This window comes from Mus pahari, chromosome 2 (assembly GCF_900095145.1).
Source record: "Mus pahari chromosome 2, PAHARI_EIJ_v1.1, whole genome shotgun sequence".
Classification (NCBI taxonomy): Eukaryota; Metazoa; Chordata; class Mammalia; order Rodentia; family Muridae; genus Mus; species Mus pahari.
In genome coordinates, this window is record NC_034591.1 from 48,350,149 (window position 1) to 48,373,479 (window position 23,331).

Here is a 23,331-nt window from a genome sequence, read left to right on the forward strand (position 1 = left end):
GCCCAGAAGCAAAAGAGCCCTGCCAAGCATAGTCTCTCCCCAAGGAGGGTAGGGTCCTCCTTCCCAAGCCCCTCTCAGCACTGCCTAGAATCCTGCTGTGCAAGCTCTGGGGACCCAAAGGGGTTGAACAGAAACAGGAAAACACCACCTCATTCAGAAGGCAAAACACATAACAAAAGGTCATGGAAAACACTCGCAAGATGATACAGGGTAGATCTGAACACCAAATGGAGTTGGTTTTTAGGAAATATGGGTGAAAGAAAGCTTGTTGGAAGACAGAGCTGTGGGTTGCACCTTGCAAACTACTGCCCATAGTTTCCCTCTAGATTCCAGATAGCACCTGCCAGGAGGTGCTTGCCATACCGTTCTTTATCAGTAAATGGATAGCTGTCTCAGTGAGTTCTGTCTCCTCTTGCCCATGTAGGCGAGACTCCTACCATCACAATCATCACAACCCTGATAGAGGCTTGTGGCTCTAAGATGGGTAGGGATTTAAGAGGTAGGAATGGGCAGCTCACGGCAAGCAAAGCAGCTGATCCAGAACAGAGGGTCCTTGAAGAAATGAGGCTGGTAGGATGCATACACCAACCCTGTCGAACACGCTTCATCTTGGGAAAGGAGAAGATGCTAAACATCTCTTTAGTCCTTTCTTTTTTTCTTTCCTGATGTCCTTGCAGCATCTCAGTAAGTCCCTGCTTAGAAGGAGATTAGGATTGGCCTTTTCCTTCTTGCTTGCTGCCTCTGACTCTCCCTCTCTGCATTTCCCTGTGCACTGCTCTAGGCAACAGCTCAGGAGCAACAGGCCATAGAGAGCCCCCCAGAAGGCATTGAAAGAAATGGAATTGCTTAAATGGTATTTACACTGAGTGGCGGGGTGGTGCCAGAGTCTCAGAGCTGTGTCTGAGGACACTGTGGCAGGAAGGCCACACCGGGAAAGGCTGTGTTGACAGCAGTAGCTGCATCCCAGTGTCCTCTGTCAGAAGAGGCAGTTCAACTGATGCCAGGTCAGGTTCACTGTTCCTCCTTCAGGTCAAAAGGATTCAGATGCTAATTGTGACTTCCAGTGATCTTGGGAGACACTGTGCACCCTCATTTCCTCTCTGTAATTTCAGAACATCCCTTCCTTAGGGGCATCTCCCTTCAGGGAGCAGAGAGCATGTGGCTTATGGGATTCTTCCTAGTACGACAGAGCATGGAGGTGGAGCAGACTACTGAGTCAAGCCAGCTATTCCCTGTCTCAGGACAAGGTAGAGTCAGCCTGAGCAGATATATTAGGGACTTTGTTGTACTGAATTGTATTTTGGACATTTGATTGAGATTAGAAGGAAGGGAAAAAATTGAGATTCCTAGTTCCAGTAGAGAGACAGAGTCCCTCCACAGCCAAACTGTGACTCTGTGTACTTGTCTTTCCCATTTTGTGTCTAATTTCACTGTAGTGACCTGAAAACTTTGAGAAGGTGATCATTATGTCTAAGAGACTATGAAAGCCTGTATCATGAGTAAAGTGAAGGAAGAATGTGGTTCTAGTGTAGGTCTGCACACCACGGGTCTCAGGCCCGTTGTTTCATTCCCTCTGTGGGCAGGAAACATCCAGACGTGTCTTAGTGTAAATTGTAGCCCTACACTAAGTGTTTGGAAGGTTTTATAGCCAATTAGGGCTCCAATTTCAGAGGATAAGTGATGCCACATTTTAATTGTCATTAGCAAGAAAGTCGGCAGCAAGGAAGCCCAACCTCTCCACATACAGAAGGGCAGGGCCTGCCATTAGCCAGGCCGATCTGGCCTCTGGCAGGCTACATTTATCCTTATTTCATGTGTACATACTCAAACCTTACCATGGGTAGCTTTCACCCATGGGCTTTTCTGTGCATTACTGAGATGCCAGAGAGATCATGCTCCCCTTGGGTCACAGAAAGCAAGAATCAAGCTGTTCTCTGTGCAGAAGGGTGGACACAGAACAGCCCTCTAGCACTGATACTGCGTAGGCTCAAAGACCAGTCTTCCAGGCACAGTATCATCTCAGAGGATGTTTCCTTTTCTCTCTGATAGAAATTTGAAAAAGTTTGGAAGCATGTAGAAGGCAGGGGCATAGCTCAAAAAATGCTCAGATCTCTTCTCTCCTAGGTCTAAAAGCAGCTCCTTAATGGGGTCCAAGGAGAACCTAGGACTTTCTGTTCTTTTGTGTTGGACTGGAAGTTAACAGAATTGTTGCCAGCCCACAATAGTACCAAGCACAGATCAGTAAAGGGTGCCTTCCCTGCACATAGCATGCATAGTGTGTGGATTGGCACAGAGGCAGGATGACCTAAAGATGATAGGGATGAATGCTGGGCCAGGGGCTTCCTCAGGATGATCTGCAAGGGTAGGTGATAAAGGAAGTGGGCAGTTGCTGAAAGTGTTGAAGTTTTGTCCATTCAAGCTATTTGCTGTGGCTCTTTTTATAGTCTGCAAGAGGAATGAGTATCTATGACCCTTTTGCTAAGAGGTCAGTTGATAGTACAGAAAACACCCCAGTAGTTTGTGAGTATACCTATGGCCACAGCCCAAGTTTTCTGCATTCTCCCAGAGGCCTAAAACCTCCTGGCACTCATAGGTGACCTGTAGCATAAAGCTTTCTCAGTCCTTGTTCCCTAAGTGACAGGGGCCTGACCTATACAACCTAACTACTTGCTTGGAAGATTTAGCACTGGCCTCTCCGGCCCCACCCCAGCATCTGCTCCATCCTCTTAGCTCCTGTTCTGTGCTCCTCGTGTGTCATGTCTGCTCTTGCTCTTCAGCCCTTCCATGCTGAGGGAGCAGTAACCAGGAGGCGATGGATGTGTAGGAGACTAGGAGATATCCACAGCTGCTGTCCGCACTCATGCCTGATAAATAGAGGAATCCATCCTTGCTCCAGTTACGTTCTGCCCAGACAAAGCCAAGTACAGAAGAGCCCTTCTGCTCACTGTGTCTGGGCTGCCTCTGAGTCATCAGTGCTGACTGCCCTGACCGAGGCTGGGCTGCGGCCCTCTAGGCTCCCGTGGGCAGGTCTGTTACAACACAGCAGCTGCGGACCAGCCCCCGTGGCAGAGTGTCTCTAACAAGTGTCTGTCTGTCATCATGTCAGTGCCACTGTGTATAGACACAGTTAAGTACTTTCTCTCAATCTGATGATGATGATCTAAGGAAACCAGGACCTTTCACCTTCCAGCTGCTTACTGAATGCTTACCCAGGACCATTAAGAAGTGTCCATTCTAGTATTGAGACGCTGAGGTGAGGTGAGCTGAGATGAGATGAGCTGAGCTGAGCTGCAGTCGTAGGAAGGAACAGCAGAGCACACATGGAATGGGAGGCATCTGGCATGCCTGGATTAAAATACTGAGGGGTAAGATCTAGCAGAACCTTACGATGAAGGTACTTAACACTATACTATGCTGAGAAATTTGAACTTCAGTAGAAAACAAAGGACTTTAGCAGAATGGTGATAGATATGGATTTTTTTAAAATTAATAATGTGCTGACTACAACGTAAGCCATTTAAGGTTTGACATATTCTTTATCAAAGCCCTTTGAGGTGCCACTCCTTCATTATGCTCATTTGACATAGAGAATGTTCTAAGCCCATAATGATTCAATAAGTTATGTATAGTCATGTTGCTAGCCAATAAAACAAGATTTGAAACGAGTAATCTGGCTCCAGAGCCTGCATCTAACCATTGTGCTGCAATTCCTAGAAAAAGCCACACTCCGTGAGAACAGAGAAAGGCTGGTGAAGACGGCAGTGAGGAAGGTGTTACCTATAGCCAGAATCCAGCCTCAAGTGTGGGGCAGTACAGATAAAGGAGGAAGAATCCTAGTCAGTAGAGGCAGAGTGAGTAGAGGTCATTGTGACAGTACATGGAGCCCAAGAAGTGACCCTCACTGCCACCTGAGAAGAGAGAACTTCCTAGTAAAGGTGAGCGAGTGAGGGTTGGACTCTCTCCCTGGTATGGTTGAATTTGGTAGTGAGGCCTGGGCTGTGGGTATTCCCACCACTTAAAGTAATAGAATGGAAGAACTCTCCATAGCTTAAAATGTGCACTGGGAATATCTGTGTTCAAAGGTCATGCTGTTGGGGAAGAATTCTCAGCTGAGATCAAGAAAAAGCCAAGATTGAGAATCAGAGATCTAAAAACAGACTGTTTCAAAAAGATAGGGGTTGCTTAGCTTGGTCAGATCCTTTGAAAGGTCAGAAATGATGAAGTCTGCAAAGAAATTATGAAAATGGCAATGAAGAGGTCCTGAATGACCTTGTGAAGTAATAGTGACTGTAGGAACTGGTCCATTGGACAGGGAGAGTGGGATGGAAGAAGTGGGCACGTGCAGAAAGTTCTGGATGAGAGGAGAAAGGTGGGCGGGCCAGGTTTCCTACAGGATAAGATCTGGATGGCGGTGATGGGCAGCAACCAGAGAGGCAGTGTAGAAGGTAAGTGACAGAAGCAGGCATCTATGGCGACAGAAAGAAAGAGGAGAGCGTGTGCCTCGTGGGTTTCTTTTTCCCTTTAAAATGGATGGAGAGGAAAGAAATAACTACAGATGCCAATCTAAGTGGGTGTTCAGTCTAAGCAAAGTAGAGGGCCTCTCAGTGACATTGCCCACAGTGTGTCAGGTAAAGGAGCTTGAGAACTGGGACCTGCAGTCATAAACTGCCATTTGAACATGACCTGTAGGACAGCTAGTTACTTATAGTCCATGCAAGAGATTTGCCAGCCTTGGGCACTTGCTACATAGATCATACGCACATTGATTTTCCTACTACAAAAATAGGCTGAAGCCTAGCTCCATGTCCCTTCAAGGCAGGTATAGCTTTTGAAGCCAGAGAATACACTGGCTGGGCTTGGGCAAGGCCATTCAGAGTGGCCTTGTGGCCCAAGCCAAGACCTCTAGTGGAGAGTATTGTCTGGAAGCACCAAGTAGAAAACAGTCTTCTTGCCTCCCTTTGGTTAAGACCACTCTCCACATGAGCTAGCAAGCACCAGAAGGATCAGAACCATTCAGAAAATCTCAAAGCATGCCTCTTGCTTGGTGAGGAATAGTACAAGCTCCTTCCAGATCTGTCACATGTCCTGTGTGAAGCTTGGGGAAGAGAGAGTTAACTCTCCCTCAGGCCTCCAGCCTGGGGCTCTCCTGGGAAGATGAACAGTCGGCCTTCCTTATTGTCTGCACCAAAGGAACAGATTGCGTCAGTTTGTAAGCTGTGTTACCGCTTGCAAAGGCCTGGAGTCAGCAGGTTTCCATTTCCCAGCAGACTCCAACGATGCTGATCGCCTTGGCTTCTGCTTCTCTGCCTCGGGCAGGATGGAAAATGTGTTCCCACCTCTCATCATCCTCACCATAGAGGCAGGGGAGAAGGAGGCCCTTCTAGCCCAGTCCTCTCTCTTGTTACCCAGGCTTTCCCCGCGTTTCCAGTAGCTTCTTGGCCCTGGTTTCTATTGTGCCATGCTGGCTGTACTTCTGGGCATTCCTAGGGCTTTGGCATGGCTCAGTGCTAAGATGTCAGAAAATAAATTATTTGGAAAAGCTACTATTGATATGAGTTAGTCATGAAAGATCATGTGGTGTAGAGGTGGCAGGGCATCTCAAGGAGGTATTGGTGGGGACGGAGCCACACTGTGCCAGATGCATGTGAAAGAGCTTGCTGCTGCCCGCCTCTAGCCTGCCCACTCCCCACTGCATTGCACTGATGGTAATGAGACCCAGGAGGCCTTTCATAGGCACAGCCTCCCAGCTCCCAGAGCATTGAATTATTAATTGCATTGTGTTAATGTTCATCATCTCTGAAAGACGATGGTGTGTGTGTGGCTGCGAGGGGAGGCTTGAGTTGGCTGTGTTAAGCTGCTACTATATGAAGGTGAAGTGTCTCCTCGAGTTCTCACTCTGGCCGTGGTAGCATCACCACAGCTTTCATGCAGCATCAGCAAGGGTGGGAAACCCAATTTCACAGCATGGCTCCCTCTCTGTGCCATGCAAGGATCTCAGTTATGCTCTGGTTGCCCTGGAATTCTACTCACATTCTCACAAAAGGCTGGGCAGCATGAGTAGCTTGGAGTCTTTGACTGTCTGGTGTTGCTATAACAGAATAAATGACACTGGTCAGTTTGAGGTTTGTTTATTTATCAGTTTAGGGTGTTTTGTTGTGGGTTGTTTTGGTTTGTTTCTTTAGGGTATTTTTATTTTGGTTGGTGCTTTGGTTATTGGTTTGTTTTTAATTAGTTTATTTGGGCTCACAGTTTGGGAAGCCCAAGAGGATGCATTGTCACCAGCACTGACGACATAGGGGTGGATGGCATTCTGTCTGGAGCCCCTGTGAGAGAAAAGCAGTTTATGATAAACAGACAGAAAATGAGAGAAGTGGGGAGGGAGTGGGCTTACTCTCCTGTAACAAGCCGGTCCTTCCAAAGGTGATATCCCTTCCACCAGGTCCCACTTTTTCGTTGGTTGGTTGGTTGGTTTGGTGGTAGTGGTAATTGTGTTGCGGCAAAATCTCATTATGTACACCGAGGGAGACTCATGATCTTCCTGCCTCAAGCTCCAGAGTTCCGAGATTGTGTGTACATGCTAACATGCCCTCTAGCATACTTATAAAGATTCCCCACTTCTCAAACTACCATACTTAGGGTTCTGCCAGACTTTCAGACCAAGGTTGCACCACATGATCCTGTTGGCAACAAACCAGCCAAGCCATAGAGGAAGAAGGTGGAGTGTCCCCAGCTCACAATATCAGTCATCCTTTCTGTTCCCCGCCCTTCCCTTCCATTTTGTCTCCTGGGATATGACTAGCAAGCAAGGCTTCCTTCCCCCTGCCCTTCTTTGACACTCCTCACCTTTTATGTGTGTTCCTTTACCATAGCTTCAGAAAATCCAGACCAAAGAACCACAGAAATGGGTCAGCTCACTTAACTGAGCCCAAAGCAGGCATGATACACCAGCTGATAGGAGGCAGTTACATTGACCATTGGAGACCAAAGCATTTCTCTAGTACTCATCAGTTAGATGGGCCTTTTAGCCTGCCTGTCACTGATGACTTAAGAGAGTTGAAATCATGAGTGTGGCTGAAATGGGAATGATGGAGATTTCTGCCTCTAAAGCCTGTCGTTGAAACCCCCAGGGTGATCTCCCTAGAGCTAGCTCCTGGTTCACCTTCTGGAGAAACAAACCTACCTCTGCACAGCCGTGTACCACAGTCAGTCTTCCTTTCCAGGTGCCCTTAGGCTGGGGTTGGGGCACCCCTGGGGCTATCTTCCAGGCATTCTGTGGGCTCCCGACCCCTGGCGCTCAGGCTGACTGGAGGCTCTAGTCATTTTCTGTGCTGCCTTAGGCATTGTGCATAGGCTATGCCAGTGCCCTCGAGGATATAGTACTGTTATCCATCTTCCTGGAAAACACAGGAAAAGCTGGTATATATGTGTGGGGTCCTATGTCCATAGCCAATAAATCCCTCCTGGACTATCCTTTGGCTGCCCGCATTCATTGTATGAAATGTGGATTCTCCTTGCTGTCCTTCCCTGATCTTCCTTTTGCCCTTGGTACCCTACATAGCTTCCTTAGCTCAGCAGAGACCATCTTTAATGCATACTTTCTTCTTTCCCATGTCCTCACTGCACTGGGACCCTGAAAGAGCTTCAGGAGGAGGATGTGGCCTTTAGTAACACTTGGCATCCAGATCAGCATCTGCAATAGATGTTAGAACAGACACCGAACCCCAGGACGGCTGAGCTCAGCTCCCTTTGTGGTTTAACACCTAAGCAGTCTTATAATGTCTCCCACCCCAGTTCGTTCTCTCTCTCTCTCTCTCTCTCTCTCTCTCTCTCTCATTCATTTCCACCCCTCCTTCACTTTGGGAGAGAATCTGGAAGCTAAATGGCTAGAAAGTCCAAAAGTTAAGAGAAGGCATTAGCAAACGGTCAACCTTGCCTAGCTTTTCTTTCTCTCCCTTCCTCCACATCCTTGGCAAACCCCAAGTGGCTTCCCAGTCTGCATTGCACCCCAGGCAGGGAGTATGTTCCCGCTTAGAGCAGGAGAATGACTCAGCCCCTCTGCCTGTCTGATTGAAGTAGTTCCTGTGTTAAGGAGCTGGACAGATTCCAGACAAGAGGGGAAAGGGGGACAATTTGAAGGCGGGGACAGAAACCGAGTATATATTTCTGGAAGTGAGGGCACAGAGGCCACTGAAAGAGAAGCTGTAGAAATGACACAAATTGCTGGCCACCACCATCCTCCCTCTGCTCCAAGCCATAGCCCTGGTAGTCACTCCCAGTTCTCCCTCCCTTCCCTCCCTTCCCTTACCCCCTCACTCTTCTTGCCTTCCTTACCGAGCCTCAGCCAGAAATAAAGAGCCCACAGCCCAGCTGGGTGGGCACTGAGGTGTGTGTGTTGCCTGGGCACCAGGAGCTCTTCCTCAGTAATTAGGAGACATGCAGATTAACAGCCTGTGCCATTTTATTAATTTGGTAAATAAGCCAGAACAATTTCATTAGTGGCACATTAATGTGCTTGGGAGCAGGAGGGTGTGTCCCACTGTGAGGCAGAAGGTCCCCTAGCTCACAGACAGACCGGGTCCAGTGTGTCCAGTATTTTGTCCCCCTGGGCGTGGTTGACTCTCAGCTCCCGCCCCTTTAGCTTGATGGTGAGGAGAACACACACACACTAAACATGGAAGCCATCTGTCTGTTTGGGTGAATTTGGGGACAGTGACCCATACCTGAGCACTTCCTGTCAACCCCATTTGGCTAATCTTCTTGTTTATAAGGACCCCCAGTATAAGAAACCAAAGATATTTAGGGAGGTCAGAGAATGACAGGGCTCACTAGGCAGGGATTGGTCCCCAAATGTGCAGAGCTCAGTATATAGCTTGACCAAGGAAAATAGCTTCTGTGTATAACCCAGATGTGTAGAGCCAAGCCATAAGCTCTTAGCAATAGCTGATGGGAGAAGAGCATTTTTATGTTACCCCACTTCATAAGGACACTAATCCAGTAGAGGTTGTTTGTCCTGCCCCCAAAATCACAACTAGTGCTAAGGGTTGAACCACAGTCCTTCAGATTCCCAAAACCATGTACTTTCTAATCCCTGAACCCAACTAGGTGCTCCCAAGCTCTGGAAAGTTTTTTTAGTATTAAAAAAAAAAAAGCTTCATTTCCTGGTAGAACTGACATTCTAGCTGTAGGATAAAGATGTTTGAACGTGAAACAAGTGCTCCTCCCAGGCAGCAGAGAAAATCATGGAGAAACATTTACATGGGACTCACTTCATCACAGTAACAAACCCTCTGGGTAGGTACACGGCAATCCCCCAAGCTTCTAGCAAGGGGTTTTTGCTGTTTGTTTGTTTGTTTGTTTGTTGTTTTGGTTTTGTTTTGTTTTGTTTTTAAGGCACAAAGAAGTTAGGTGATTCACCAAAGTACAAACAGATGGTGAGTGGATTTGAACTCAGGCCACCTATCTCCACATTCCACATTCCTCTATGCTGCACTTAGGTCCTTGAAAGTCAGAAGAAGCAAACTCCGAGTGTTCATAGGGTGGCCTTTTGCAGGTGGTGCCAGAAGTGATGCTGAAACCAAGCAGAATACAGCACACTGGGCCTGGTCTAGCTCGGTGTCCAGCAGCTTCAAACCCAGAGTCACTCTGACACCACTGAGGGCAGAGGGCAGAGGTGTGGACAGAACAAGTAAGGCAAACAGGAGGTGTCTTTCAACTCAGGGGACACACCTCTGCCTTAACTACTACCCCAAGCCACTGCCTCACGGTGACACCATCTGTCCCTTAGAGTTTGTCAGGAAGTCCCCGCCTTCCCCAGTATTATTTCTTCTTAGGTCTCTGCTTTGTCATATACCCAAGAGATTCAAGAGTCTCCATCTGTCTGCTTGTATGTAAGCATATGCTACCCTTGGGTACCTGCAAGACCATGCCCACTCCTCAAGTATGACAGTATATGGTGGTCACCTAAGATCTCAATTCCTTGATGTCACCTGCATTGTAGGAGTCCTCCCACAGAAACTGTTGCATCCAGCTCATTTCAGAAACACTCTAAGATGCTAGAGACTATATCAGATTCTTTTTTTTTTTTTTTCCAGTTTGCACAGCACTTCATGGGTAAGATCTCAGTTAATGTTTGCAATTGCCAGTTGGGCACAAGAAAGTTTCTTGTATATTTCACAAGACTAAATCTACAGTAGCTACTGTCTGTAATTTGAGGCAACTTGTAAGGAACAGCTCTCCCTAGATACAGCTATGTGTAGTCTGTCCTCCTCATTTACAGGTTTGGTGTTTGCCAATTCCATGCTCACTGACCCCAAGATCAGCTCTTGTGCTTTTTCAGTCATTTGCAAACGTGCAGAGCCTTCCTTGTCAGGCGTGTCCCAGCTCAGGTGGAGCAGAGCCATACTGCCGTTCCTTTTTAACAGTGGATCTCATGGAGCCAGCCGTGGCCTTAGACTTGACACATACTTGAGGGTGGTCTTGAACTCCTTGTCCTCCTATGCGCACCTCCCCTCCCCCCAGCACTGGGATCATAGGCATGGACCACATTGCCTAGAGCTTTGAGACTTTTATTTGTCTATTTATTTTTAGATTGGGGTCTCCTCTTGTTATGTAGCCCTAGCTAACCTGGAATCTTCAGTGCAGCCTAGGGTGGCCCTGAGTGCAGAGATCTCTCTGCCTCCCAGTTCCTTTAGGTGCAGTGTAGTATGCCTGAATAATTCCACCTTCTTGTTTTAGCTTTCAGAGTATAAAATTATTCGCTTTGTGACCTGTTTAGTGTTTTGAGTTTTGCAAAGAGCAGTGCTTTCTCTTAGTGATTTTTTTGCCATAGAAAAATGGTTCCAAGCAAGAGTGCTGCTGGCATGTACCTTAAAGAAAACATACATATTACCTAACGGTCATTCAGGCCTGATTTCTTATGGTACTGTTGTCTGAGAGCTCAATGTAAATGAGTCAGTGATACATATTAAATAAGGTATCTTTAAATAGAAACACATGTAGAACAAGGTTAGATATTAATCATTTGACAAACAGGTAATAATAGGCTACCAGGTTTCTAAACCTTTTATTCTCTCTAGGAATGATGGCTCAGTATTTTCCTTTTTTTCTTTCTTTCTTTTCTTTTTTTTGTTTGTTTGTTTTGTTCTTTGTTTTGTTTTTGTGTTTTCTTTCCTTTATTTTTTTAGAGATCTATTTTATGTATATGAGTGCTATATCTGCATGTACACCTGCACAAAGAGGGCAACAAATCACATTATAGGTGGTTATGAGCTATCATGTGGTTGCTGAGGATTGAACTCAGGACCTCTGGAAGAACAGACAAGTCTTTAACCACTGAGCCATCACTCCAGTCCCCCTGTTTTGTTTTTTTCAAGGCAAAGTTTCTCTGTGTAGTCCTGGCTGTCCTGAAACTTGCTCTGTAGACCAGGCTGACCTGAAACTCAGAGATCCCCCACCTGCCTCTGCCTCCTGAGTGCTGGAATGAAAAGCTTGTACCACCAGGCCCGGCAGATCAGGGTTTTCTAATTCACTGTTCATGGTCACTTGATAACACTACCATGGCTAATAAGAATGGACTGTGCAGGCCGAGGCTGTACCTCAGTAGTAAAGGCATATTCTAGTATGCATGTAATCCTGGGTTGGTTCCCAGCACTATAAGAAGAAAGAATAAAACCAGGCATAATGGCATACTCCTGTAATCCCAGATCTTGGGAGATAGAAGCAAGAGGATCAGGAATGCAGGGCCATCCCTAGCAATAAAGTGGGTTGCATGAGACCCTGCCTCTAAAAAAAACCAACCCAACAGCAACAAGGTTTGTATCTGGTCTCCTTTCTCCCCTTACCCCCTTACTGTAAGCAGGTCTGTTTTACACAGGTGCCTGTGCTGCCTTGAACTCCTGGGCTCAAGTGAGCTTCCTGCCTCAGCCTTCTAAATATTCTAGGTAGCTTGAACTATAAATCAGCACAGCTGTCCTTGGCTCTCTTGGGAGAAGTGAGGAGGAAATCCCAGAAGTTGGGATCCTGGAGCTAAACAGAGAACTAGAAGTTGTGTAGGCATAGGTCCTGTGTGTTAAGCCACAGATTCGTAGCAGTCAGTCAAAAAAGAGGAGTAGAGGAGGCTGCACATACACTCCACCCTGGGAGCTCCCTGCTTAACCTGTGCTCATGAGGCCCATAATTCTCTATGCCAGTAAAGTATCACAGGCTTCCAGCATCTATCCAGGCCAACGTATGTCTAGGAAGGTGGGCCTATAGCATGGGACTTGACTGCAGAGACCAGGAGCCAAGTAACTCAGGAGCCTGCAGAAACAGTAGCACTTTCCCCCAAGAGCCTTTGTTTGATTGAGAAATTACTGTCATTGGCAGCTGTAATGAAAGAGGAAGCTGGGTCCCACTGGCAACAGCTTTATCTCCCTCTGCAACCACAGGTAGAACTGGTGGCAGCACACTGCCCAAGGCCAGAGATTTCTCTCTTCTGCTGCTGGCTGGGCCTGGGGACTTGTCAAGCCCAAGTTAGCACATTGATTGCAGTCAGAAGGAAGCTGAGTACATGTGGTCTGGGCTTGCTTGCCAGGGAGAGTCCACTGTTCCTTGGTGGATTGGCCCCAGGTAGATCCACTAGTTGTGGGTTCTCCCCCGCAAGCCCTGGAGAAAGCATCTGGATTCTGGCTTCAGAAAACTTGGTGTCGGGTTAGGGTTTGCCATGTGTATTGAGGTCTGAGCGTGGCACTGTGTAGGATGAGAGAGCTTGTTCCTGCCTGGTTGCCTCAGCAACCCATTTCTGTATTTCTTACATCAGTGCCAACAGCCCAACCCACTGCAGAAAACCACACTGGCCTACTGCAAGCTGCCTGGGGGGCCTGCCAAGCCTGGAGGGGTGCTGCGTGGCCATGTAGAGGAGTCACCCTCTATTTTGCTTGTCTGTCTGTCCATGGTGGGGGAAACACTTGGCTCCTGAAAGTGTGGAATAAGACCGGTCAGGGAGGGAGGAGACTGGTATGGGCTTGGATTCCATGTTGGCTGGGAACTGAACCAGCCCCATTTGCTTTTGGCTGGGCACATGTCCCCTGAGCTTCCAACTACAAGGCAACCAGCCTGTCTGTTCTTCCCGCTGCCACCCCCAAGTTCCTCTGAGACCTCCTGCTTTTTGGCCTTAGCCTGTTTGGTAAAACTTAGCAAATTAAGACAAAGGAAAAGGTGGTCTTCACAGTGACCTCATACCCATCACATTTTTATCTTGTTCCTGCAGGCCTCATGGCCTCTTCAACTCACCAGTTCTCTCCCTGCAGACCACTCAGGCTTGCACGGCCCTGGGCTTTTGCAAGGTGGATGAGAGCATCAAACTCTTAAGCACCAACTGTTCTTCTTTACAAGCTAGTTGCTAGACTCAGAAAGGAGAAACCCGCCTCAGCATCACCAGGCACTAACTGCTGGTTGTTCCCCTACATGGAGCTCTGATGAAGAGCTGCAGGTCCTAAGTCTGGATGCTGGAAGGGCCGGCATTATTACCTCAGCAGAAGGAGAGACTGCTCCTGAGACAAGCTATTTGAGTCAGTGAGAGGGTGAGCTTAGCCTGCTGGAGGCAGCGTAAAAAGACAAGCCAGGCAGCCTGCGGGTTACTGGTTCTGCTGTCCATCCATTCTCTCAGCATCCCTGCAAACTCAAGCAGAAAGCCAGCTGGAATCTGCATTCTTTTCCTCAGTCGTTAGTGGACTCTGCATATCCCCTTTGCCACACTCCAATCTAAACTCTTCAGAGGATTAGGAATGGGCCTAAGTGGTGAAAAACTAGGATGAGGTCAGGTCCTGCCCCTTTGACCCTTTATCCCCATTATCTTGTTGCTGCCCCTCCCCAGGCACTCTGTCTACTTTACAGAGTAGCATCACTGGGTACTTCCCAACTGTCCACTCTCACTCCTTCTAGCCCTCTGCCACTGGCACCAGCTCAGGCTTTGAGAATTCCCAGGTATTTAGACATTCATTTTATTGCTTAATCGAGCTTGAAGCCATTTAAATTAATACAAGTTTTTACACTTAGCAGCAAAGGCTTTTAAAGGCCCCTATAGCTGAGGAACAACGAGGGTCTAGAGAGACTCAAGAAAGGAATTTATCATGGACTACTGCTTTTCTGAGATAGGGGCAGGTCAGCCTCCCCAAAAGACACAACCCTGGGCCACCCTCTTGGAGGAACTGAGTCTGTGCCAGCTCTGGGGCCCTAGGGGCAAAGCCCTCCATGGAGAGTGTCTAAGATCCCTCAGACTCTGACCCAGTGTCTGGACTTGTGCTCATGACCCCACCTGTCTGCTTTGCTCCCCCAGACTGCCCCTCTGCCAATGCAGCTCCACCCACACCCTCCTGCCTTACCTGTCCTCTCCTCTCTTTCCCTGGCTTTCTGGAAGCCTCCTTAATTGACTCCATTAAACATTAATCCTTTCAGTTCTTCCTGGAAGAATTCAGTCTTCCTCTCCCCAGGGATTATCTTGTTCCTGAGCCTGCCTGCATTCCCCACAAGAGCTGGGGTAGATGAGGAAGGGTAGGGTGCACCACGTTCAGCCTGCTTCTCCCCTCACTCACAAGCACGCGCGAGAGCACACACACACACACACACACACACACACTCACACTCACTCACACGCACAGCTAAGCAGAGGGCCTCCTTCAGCCAAAGTGAGTCAGGTGCACCCCAGCAGCTCTCTGCCAAAAGGAAGAGGGAAGAGAACTCGGAACGATTAGTCTTGAATGCTGCGCTCTGCACAGCTGCAGGGATTGACCTAAGTGGGTCAGTGAGGACATAAAGAACAGACAAACGCACAACACAGAAAAACTGGGATCCGGTGGCATGCGCTGTCTGATGGAGAAGCTGAAGCACAGTGTGTTTTAATTCTGTACAGTTGAACCAGGACGCAGGGTTATTGCACTGCGATAAACAGGAAGGCAGGATTTTTACATACAGCTGAACAAGGAGGCAGGTTTAGCTAATCTCCGTAGGAGCAGTCTTCAGGCGGTAAGCATGGGTGGGGAGAAAGCAACAGTGGAGATTTTCTGCACAGTGTCAGCATTCACATTCTGACTCAAGAAAGCTTTGCCATCCCTCTGAGCCTCACTCAGGGAAGGTTTTACCACTTCCACAGGGCAGAGGCATTGGGGTCCTTGGCATGGCTGCACCCGTGTCAGTACATTCACTCAGGACTTCTCTGGTTCTAGCTGCTTCTGCTACATAGAGTATAGAAGTGAGCTTGGTGCCATTCTCAAGCCTCAACTTGCAGAACTGTGCCCATGAGCTGATACATGTACCCTATCTTTTGTTTCCAGGTGGAGGTAGAGGTAGAGAGCATGGATAAGGCTGGCAACTTCATTGGCTGGCTGCACATGGATGGGGCTAACCTGTCTGTCCTGCTGGTGGAGCAAGCACTGTCCAAGGTCCACTTCACTGCTGAGCGCAGCGCCTACTACAAGCCTCTCCTGTCTGCTGAGGAAGCTGCCAAGCAGAGGAAAGAGAAGGTACCAAGTACAGACTGTGCCAGTCAGTCCCTAGCATGTGCTCTTTTCTTACCTGCCCCTTCCCATACACCAAAGGACCAAAGATGAGGTGCCAGCTTAGGCACCTTAGATCCTTCAGTGGGCCAGAGATGTCAGTCTGGAAGATTCCCAGTGGTGTCCCATACCTACAGCTAGACAGTCTGGAAGATGACATTGGAGCAGTGGAAGCACTGTCCAGGACACCACTGGTGAAAAGCCTGAGAGTCAACCTGCCTTTCTCAGGCAGTGCCCACCAAGGGAGTGGACAACCCATCTCTGAATTTCCTTACTACTGCCATTTAGGGCAGCAGTCCAAAGAGATGCATGGAGCCCTTAGAACAGGAGATTTACAACCTGCATTGTCTCAGATACTGCATTGAAGAGACAAGGGAGGTGGATCCAAAGAAGCTTTTGGAAACAAATTGACTATTAAGGAACTCTGTGGCTTTGGGGTGGGAGCTGTGCTGGCCCCTTCCCACACTAGCCTGTCTCCAATGACTTATAGCCTGCCTAATAGTAGGATAAATCAGCCAGCCACCAATCTGTCACAGCTCCTCTGTGCTTGAAGAGGGTTTCATGGGACAGCCATGCTAAACCATAAATTGTTCCAAGAATAAATATGTTCTTCCCCATAGGGCAGCCATCTGGCTTGAGATTCACTTCCCAAAGCCAAGATAACCTGCCAATAGGTATCTGGGGCTTTGTGCCCCTAAACACATCATATTCTTCCTCAGGCCAAAGCAGCTACCTCCTGGCTCAGGGCCTCTCTCCCTCGTCTGAAAGAACCCGAGTTGTCATTCTGTTGCTGCCACTGGATGATGCTAAGAGTAATTACCAGTGATTAATCACTTATATGAGCTGCACATTTTATTCCAGTCCAGTTAAAATGCAGTACCCAACCCTCTATACTGGGCCACCTTCCCCATGAGTCCCTCCACAGCAAAGCCCAGTTCACTTAGGATCCAGCTTGGCCTTCCACCTCCCAGTGAGCTCATTCTGGGGAACAGCTCTGTCTGCAGAGCCTTTTAGTGACCCTGGGTTAGCAGTTGATGAGGGGGTTTGGAAGCCAGCTGGGTGACAGTAACCTGAGGATCTCAGGTGTACTCAGCATCTTCCACTTGTGACCTCCTGAAGGCTGCATCACTGCTGAGGAATAAAAGATTCCCTCACAATGTGTAAATGTTTATACATACGGGCTAAACCAGCAAAGGAAGTGCCGAGAGACCGAGACCAGGTGTGTGCAGAACTGTTTGGGCAGTGACTTGTGTGTGCATGCATTAGTGAGTTCATGCATCTATCTGGAGGAACCTGATGGTGCTGACTCCTCAGGAGGCTAGCTAGAGACCTTAGCTGCCTCTCTGCTGGGTTTCTTTAATTCCACCCTGTGTCCCATACGACCCTCCCTTTCCTCTGTACTTCGTGGTTCTGGGCAGGAACAAGGAGGGAATCACAGGTGGCACATATCCACATACAGATTCATTCTCCCTCTCCTACCCCCTCCCTCCCTCCTCCTTTCTCATCCCAGCAGGGCCTTGAACAGGGCTGGATTGGCCATTGATTAGTTTTTATTGAGCTTGGCCACCCTGCTGTGTGTTTGAAGGCCTCTGCCACCATGGCTCCATGCCAGCCACACCCTTGGAGCCTAGTGAGTAGGGATATTAAATAGGATTTAGACAGCCAATGGAGTCCCTGGACACATTTCTCTCCTGTCAGGAGGAGGGTCTGGGACTCCCTGGAAAAAGCACAAAACAGAGAAAGGATGGAGGGCCAGAAACTAGGAGGAGACACAGCCTCTGCTCCTAACCCATTCTGACTTACACCTGTGCCCAGCACAATTGGGTCCTTCCCTGTGACAGCTGCAGCAACAAGGGGACCCTAGTAAGTTCCAGATATAGTAGGAACCTGAGGAAATCAGAAACTTGCTTGGCAGAACAGCCTGCAGCAGGAGCAGAGGAGGGAAGGGTTGAGGTCTGTAGCTAGAGCTGTGAAGGGTTACAGCAGTGCCTTGCCTCAAGACAGATTCACCGTGACCCTAGCTTTGCAGCAGCAGAGAATCTATTCTTTAGCCTGGCCATAAACCCTAACTGCTACCATCAGAGTTCAAGAAGACATCACCACACAAATGCACACAAGTGACCCAAGATCAGGGGAAACTAATTACCAGGCTCCTCATGTGCCTGGGCCCTGCTGCTGAGCCAAGATTCATAGCTCCTTGGTCATAAGGGGTCTTTTCCAGCCCCTCCCTCTGCCAAGAGCCTGGGAATGACTCTGTCCAGTTACTGCTCCTTCTAGAAAAGACCTTTGAATTTTCCTAGTCAGCTCCCATGGGTCCAGGAAAAGCAGCATCCACCGCAAAGATTCCTTCAAACAAGGGTTGTGAGCTCAAGAAGCTTGCTGAGGCTGTGGGCAAGTAGCACCTATCTGGCAAGGGGCTTTCCAGTGTCTCTGTCTGTCTTTCCTCATGAGCTTGTTCGACACAAGAGCAGCCAATGGAGCCATGTTCGGTGAGGACCACACACATCCCATCGAACTGGTTCCATCGCTCCAAAAAGATATGCTGCATTTGCCAGCCTACCTAGGACCACTGGGCACCAAGTCCCAAGGAATAGCTTAGCTGCCCCCTCTCCCTCTCCCAAAAAACAAGGAACCAAAGAGTGAATTCTCACGTAGACTCAAGGTTCCTTCCCTGAGGAGCCGCTCTCTCTCTTCTACCCCTGATTCTCAGCAGCTGCAGCGCCTGCCACTCCATAGGTAGGCACCTTGTTTTCATTGTCTTCTCATCCCAGGTGGCAGTATGTACTCCCTCTGCCAGGTGAGCTGTCCGACCTGAGGTTGGAGGGGGAGGGATCTGTCAGACTTTCATTTGCATCATTGGTGACCTCAGCCTGCTACCCACCTGAGCCTGTGGTGAACAAAGCTCCGCCCCCTCTCCCCAGGGAGGGAACCTGGTGCTGTCGCCTGGGGCTCTTCCACTTGAGGACTCATTAGCAGTTTCTGCTCTCACCCTGTCAGTCAGCTCCAGACTCATCAACGCAGCTGAGGAGAGCCCTCCCCAGCAGCCACAGCCCAGGAAGTAGGGTGGGGGAGGGCTGGTCTCTGAATGACTCTCAGATCCTCTCCATCAGCCAGCACTGAGGCCTCATCTCTTTACCAAGCTGCAAGCCAGGAAGGGGGCAGCTAGAGGAGTAGGCAGAGCAGGGAGGGGAGGAAAGGGCCACTGCAGACAACCCAAGCAGGCACGCACCAGGGTGCTGAGAGATGGAGGGTGAGAAGCATGGGTGCTGGCAGGGAGGAGGAGACTGCTGGGTCAGAGAGGTGGCTGGCGGTGGCTCAGCCCACTTAAGGCAGTGATGACAGGCTTGTCTTAGAGGCTGTGGGAGTCCTATTGATCTGTGGAGTTCCAAGGGCTCTAGAGGGTCTGGGAGCCCAGTCGATAAGAATGACTGCCTAAGCTGACCCCTTCCAGCCCGAGAAGCCTAGAGGAAAGAGCTGAAGACCTTGTTTGAAAGCTTTCATGACTGTCCTGTCCTGTCCTAAGCAACTTGACTAACTTGAGGTATTTGGGCCTTTGAACCCTTAGCAAAGACAGCGGAATTAGCACCCCACTGCCTGCTTCTCCTGGCCAACCAGGGCTGAGGCTGGTGCATCTCTTAAGTCCCTGGGTGATGGAATGAGAACGGCAGTAGTAGTGATGGAGACAGATGTTGGCAGCTGGACCAGAGTAAGCCAGTGAGCCCAGCCAGAGTGAGCCCTACATGTGCCATTGTGGAAGGTACTTCTTTCTCTGTGTGGAATGATGGAAAACTTAGGCCTAGGTGGGTCTTAGCCATTCCCTTCGATATCCCCTAAACTTTTGCCTCTCCTTTTGGTAAAAAGGCAGAAGTGTAAGCCTGGGGTGACTCAAGGAGGTTCCATAATTGTAGCATGCCTGCCCTTCAGCTCCTTCCAGGGGCCACCCAAGAACCTGCTCATTAGCTGAGAATGTCAGTGACTGGATGTTAATGTTCTAATCAAAGAAAGTATAGCCAGGGATCACTTGTTAAAGTGAACACGAGATAACGGGTGAATGTGCAAGCCTTCTAAGCCTTCCCCAGAGCCCTGTGCCTCCAGACACCCCACCATCACCAAGGGCCTACTTCTGACCGCACGCAACCTGTGTACCTCGGTTTCCCCATTTGCAAAAGAGGAATAGTGTTATACTCATTCAAAAGGGTTGTAAGGCTCAACTGGATTGATACTTAGAGAATGTTTAGAAGGTTCATGTCACTGGTGAGCACGCAGGTTTCTGGCTAATATCATCCTCTTCCTCTGTACACGTCTTCATGATGCCATGTGTGGTCCTGTCTCCTGACTCCCCATCCACTTCCTGCTATTCAGCTGGAGAGCCACCTCCCTCCCTTGCTCTGACAGGCCTCACTACTTGGCTAATCTCCTGGCCGCAGGATTGGACTTGACGCGCTGTCATGTCGAATCAGCTTCTGAGCTGCTGCAGCTCTGGCACGGGGCATGGGAAGGAAGGTAGGAAGGCAGGAAGAGAGGGAAGTGTGGAGAGGGTGGCCCAGCCTCTGAGCTGAGGTCAGAGCAACCTGCTGGAGGTGAGGAATCCAGAGCACAGGAGAAACAGTTCTTCACAAAGTCAAGTCCCCCATTCCCAGCTGCAGCTAAGAGTGTGCCTCGGGGACAGGGGTGGCCGTAGAAATGACCTGCAGAGTGACCTTGCAGAGCACTGTGGGACTGAGCAGACTGCCCAAAGCCAAGGCAGCTCACCGGTGGGATCCTCACACGCTGTGGGATCACCTGGAACTCAGTTTGATTCTAATTTAATCAGCCTGGGGTGAGATCCTGGAGCCTGTTTTTAAATAAGCTTCCAGTTTGGTATCCGTCAGAATCATGACCCTCTAACCTGGAACTTCAGAGACTCCAGCTTTCCTGCTCAGAATCAGCCCTGCAGTGACCCCAGACTTAACCAAGGGCAATGCCTATTTACCCAAATCCCCTGGTTGGGGACCTCACCGATGTCTCTCTCAGCTACTCTGTCCTCACTACTGCACTTGCAGGTCTGGGCCCACTACGAGGAGCGGCCTGTGGAGGAGGTAATGCCTGTGCTGGAGGAGAAGGAGCGCTCTGCCAGCTACAAGCCGGTGTTTGTGACTGAGATCACAGATGACCTGCACTTCTATGTGCAAGATGTGGAGACTGGTGAGTGCCTTTGTGCTGCCCCTGCCTCCATCGCACTGGGCCTGTGTCACCTCAGGAACCTACGAGTGAGCCCTGGAGTGGACATGTGGCAGGCCAAGCAGGTCCTCTGAGGACAGGTGGCATTATAGATTCATCTGGGTGGTTCTCTGAGACTCTTAGGTAATGGCTTTACTCCCAGACACCCGTGGCAGGGCTGAGCATGAGGATTTGTTGCCTGAGTGTGTCAGGAATCATGGAGCAGATTGTCTGATGTGGTCAGGGGCCTCTTCTTACAGAGGACCAGAAGGGTGCGAGCTTGTCCCTCTCCTTGAGGTGGTTTCTCCTACAGAGGTTGGTTAGTGTAGAATTATAGTGGCCAGTTTCCATAACAACAAGCAGTCTCTAGGGGAAGCTGTCCCCTGGCAGTCTTTGTGGAGGACCTTCTCTTTTCTCCTATGCTCAGTCCACCACCCGATGGCCACCTCAGTAGAGACCGTTCTAGTGGCAGCCACTCTTCCTTCCCCTGACCTCCCTCCTCTTCACTCTGCTCTAGGCAAGAAGCAGTTTTGTTGGGAAGAAAGGGTCAAGCTCTTAGACCTTTGGGTCCAAAGAGCCAAATCCTGGCCGAGGGGTATGCAGATTTGGGCAGCCCCAGGAATGGCAGGATATGGTTTTTGCCTAGCTTCCTCAATCCTACCCCCAAACCTTCTCCAAGTTGCCAGCAGCCCGTCTCAGCCACTTCCCCTCTAATGATATTTCCCAAGCAGCTGCTTCTGTGGTGCTGTCAGTTCACCAAGGAAAGCTTCTCTCTTCCTCATCCTGTGCAGGCTCTGCTTGGGAAGAGAAAAGGAGGAGGGGGAGGTTGAGAAGGGGATTCACTTCTCCTAAGGGCAGCCAGCTTTCAGGACTGGGCTGCCTGATGGGAAAGGCATGTTACCTCTCAGCATCTAAGTAGAAATTAGGTCTGTGTGTGAGCAGAGGAACAGCTACAGTGGCCACTGGAGAGCCTGAGAGAGGAACTCTAAGCAGTCCCTGCCAGGGACAAGGTCCACCCACAGGCCCCACCTAGGAAGGACCTCCTTAACTGGCCCCACTGCGTTCAGAGGCAGAGCTTGAGGGTACACATTTCCTGCCTGACTCCCTCATCAGGGAACCCTATCAGGCTGTCTCTGGCTGCTCAGGAAGCCAAGATACTTGGAGAGAGTGGAGTCCAGGGAAGAAATAGGAAAGAAAGAGGCCCATAGAAAGCTAGCATTCCTAGAATGTTGTCACTGGCTTCTAGTAGTACCAGGAGGCAGCAACCCTCAGGTGGCTCTGTTCAATCCATGAAAATAAGCCCAGGGTCTTTAGCCTCCCTCTCTGAACCTTTGGGACTTCTCAAGGCACATCCTGCCCCCTTTCTATTAAAGTCCATCTTCACAGAGGGACTGATAGAAACATTAACTGCAGGTGACCAGTCAGCCCCTATATAAGGACCTCCAGGAGGCTGTGGCTGCTGGCAGGAGGCATGAGCCTCTTTCTTTCTGTTGCCTGGGAACCTAAAAATCCAATAAACTAAAAGTAGACCAAATTCAAACCTGTCAATGTAAAGGCTGCTTCCCAGTGCCTGGAGCTTGGGTATCTGGGCAGGGAGTGCTCTGGAGGAGCCCAGAGGCCTCACCACTCAGCTGAATGAGTGCCAGGACCGTGAGTGCACAGCAGCCCAGGAAGACGACATGTGTTGCATATGCAGAGATCATTTCAGGATGGTTGAATTATTAAGCACCCTGCATGCACTGGGGATCCTACCAGGCCTGTGCAAGTAAACAATCAAGTGAGCTATGGTCTGTGCCCTGAAGGAGCTCACAGTGTGATGGCAAAAACATAAACACAGACAAGGAACTTAGACAGAGATGGTGGCAAGTTTAACCACAATAAACATGTGTTCTGCACCTGTTACAGTGTGGCCTCAGCCCTGAAGGGAAAGAGGAATGCCACACTTAAACAATACATCTCCAGCCCTGTCCTCACCTATGAGGCAGAAGAGAGCAAAGAGACTGTGAGGCTGAACTAGCATCTGGGCCAGAAGGGCCATGAAAGATAGGCCACAGGGAGCTGGTGCCCAGCAAAGCCGGGCTAGGGAAGGAGGCCACTGCAGGACGGAACCAGAGAAGGGAAGTGACCTCAGGGACTGCCAGATCTGGTCACATAGCTATAGGTAAGCAACAAGGGCTGCAACCATCAGCCAGGGAGACCAGGCAGGAGAGCGGGCACTGAGAGGGCCCTAGCCTGGAGCACTTGGAAGTGCTGTCCCACATGAATTTCACGGGGTGACAGGGGTCAGAGTGCCTATGAGTAGGTAGAGCCTCTGGGCCCCACTCAGAATTACTTGTCATCTTTCAAGGCTCTGACTCTGAGGTCTGTGGTTGTAAGTGATCCATCCTTTTGCCCCCAAGAGACATTGGACAGATTGGTTCTTGCTAATCATTGGTTCTTGCTAATCATGGGGTCCAGAGTCCCAGCCCTGTTCTAGAAGCTGTTCTGCTTTGCTCAGTGTCTGTTTTCCTTCCTACCTTCTCAGTCAAGGCCTAGCCACAAGAAATGTACCTCAGCAGTAGGATAGTTCCCTAGCATGCACAGGCCCTATGCTCCATCCCCA

At 49.4% G+C, this 23,331-nt stretch overlaps 1 protein-coding gene across 1 annotated transcript in view; it reads left to right on the plus strand.

The window, feature by feature from the left end:
- Positions 1-23,331, plus strand: part of Snd1 (staphylococcal nuclease and tudor domain containing 1) — a 405,547-nt gene that overhangs the window by 376,446 nt on the left and 5,770 nt on the right. The window contains exons 17-18 of the mRNA XM_021191040.2: positions 15,309-15,497; positions 20,573-20,714. Of these exons, the coding sequence (XP_021046699.1) occupies positions 15,309-15,497; positions 20,573-20,714 (331 nt within the window). The remainder of the gene's footprint in view (positions 1-15,308; positions 15,498-20,572; positions 20,715-23,331) is intronic.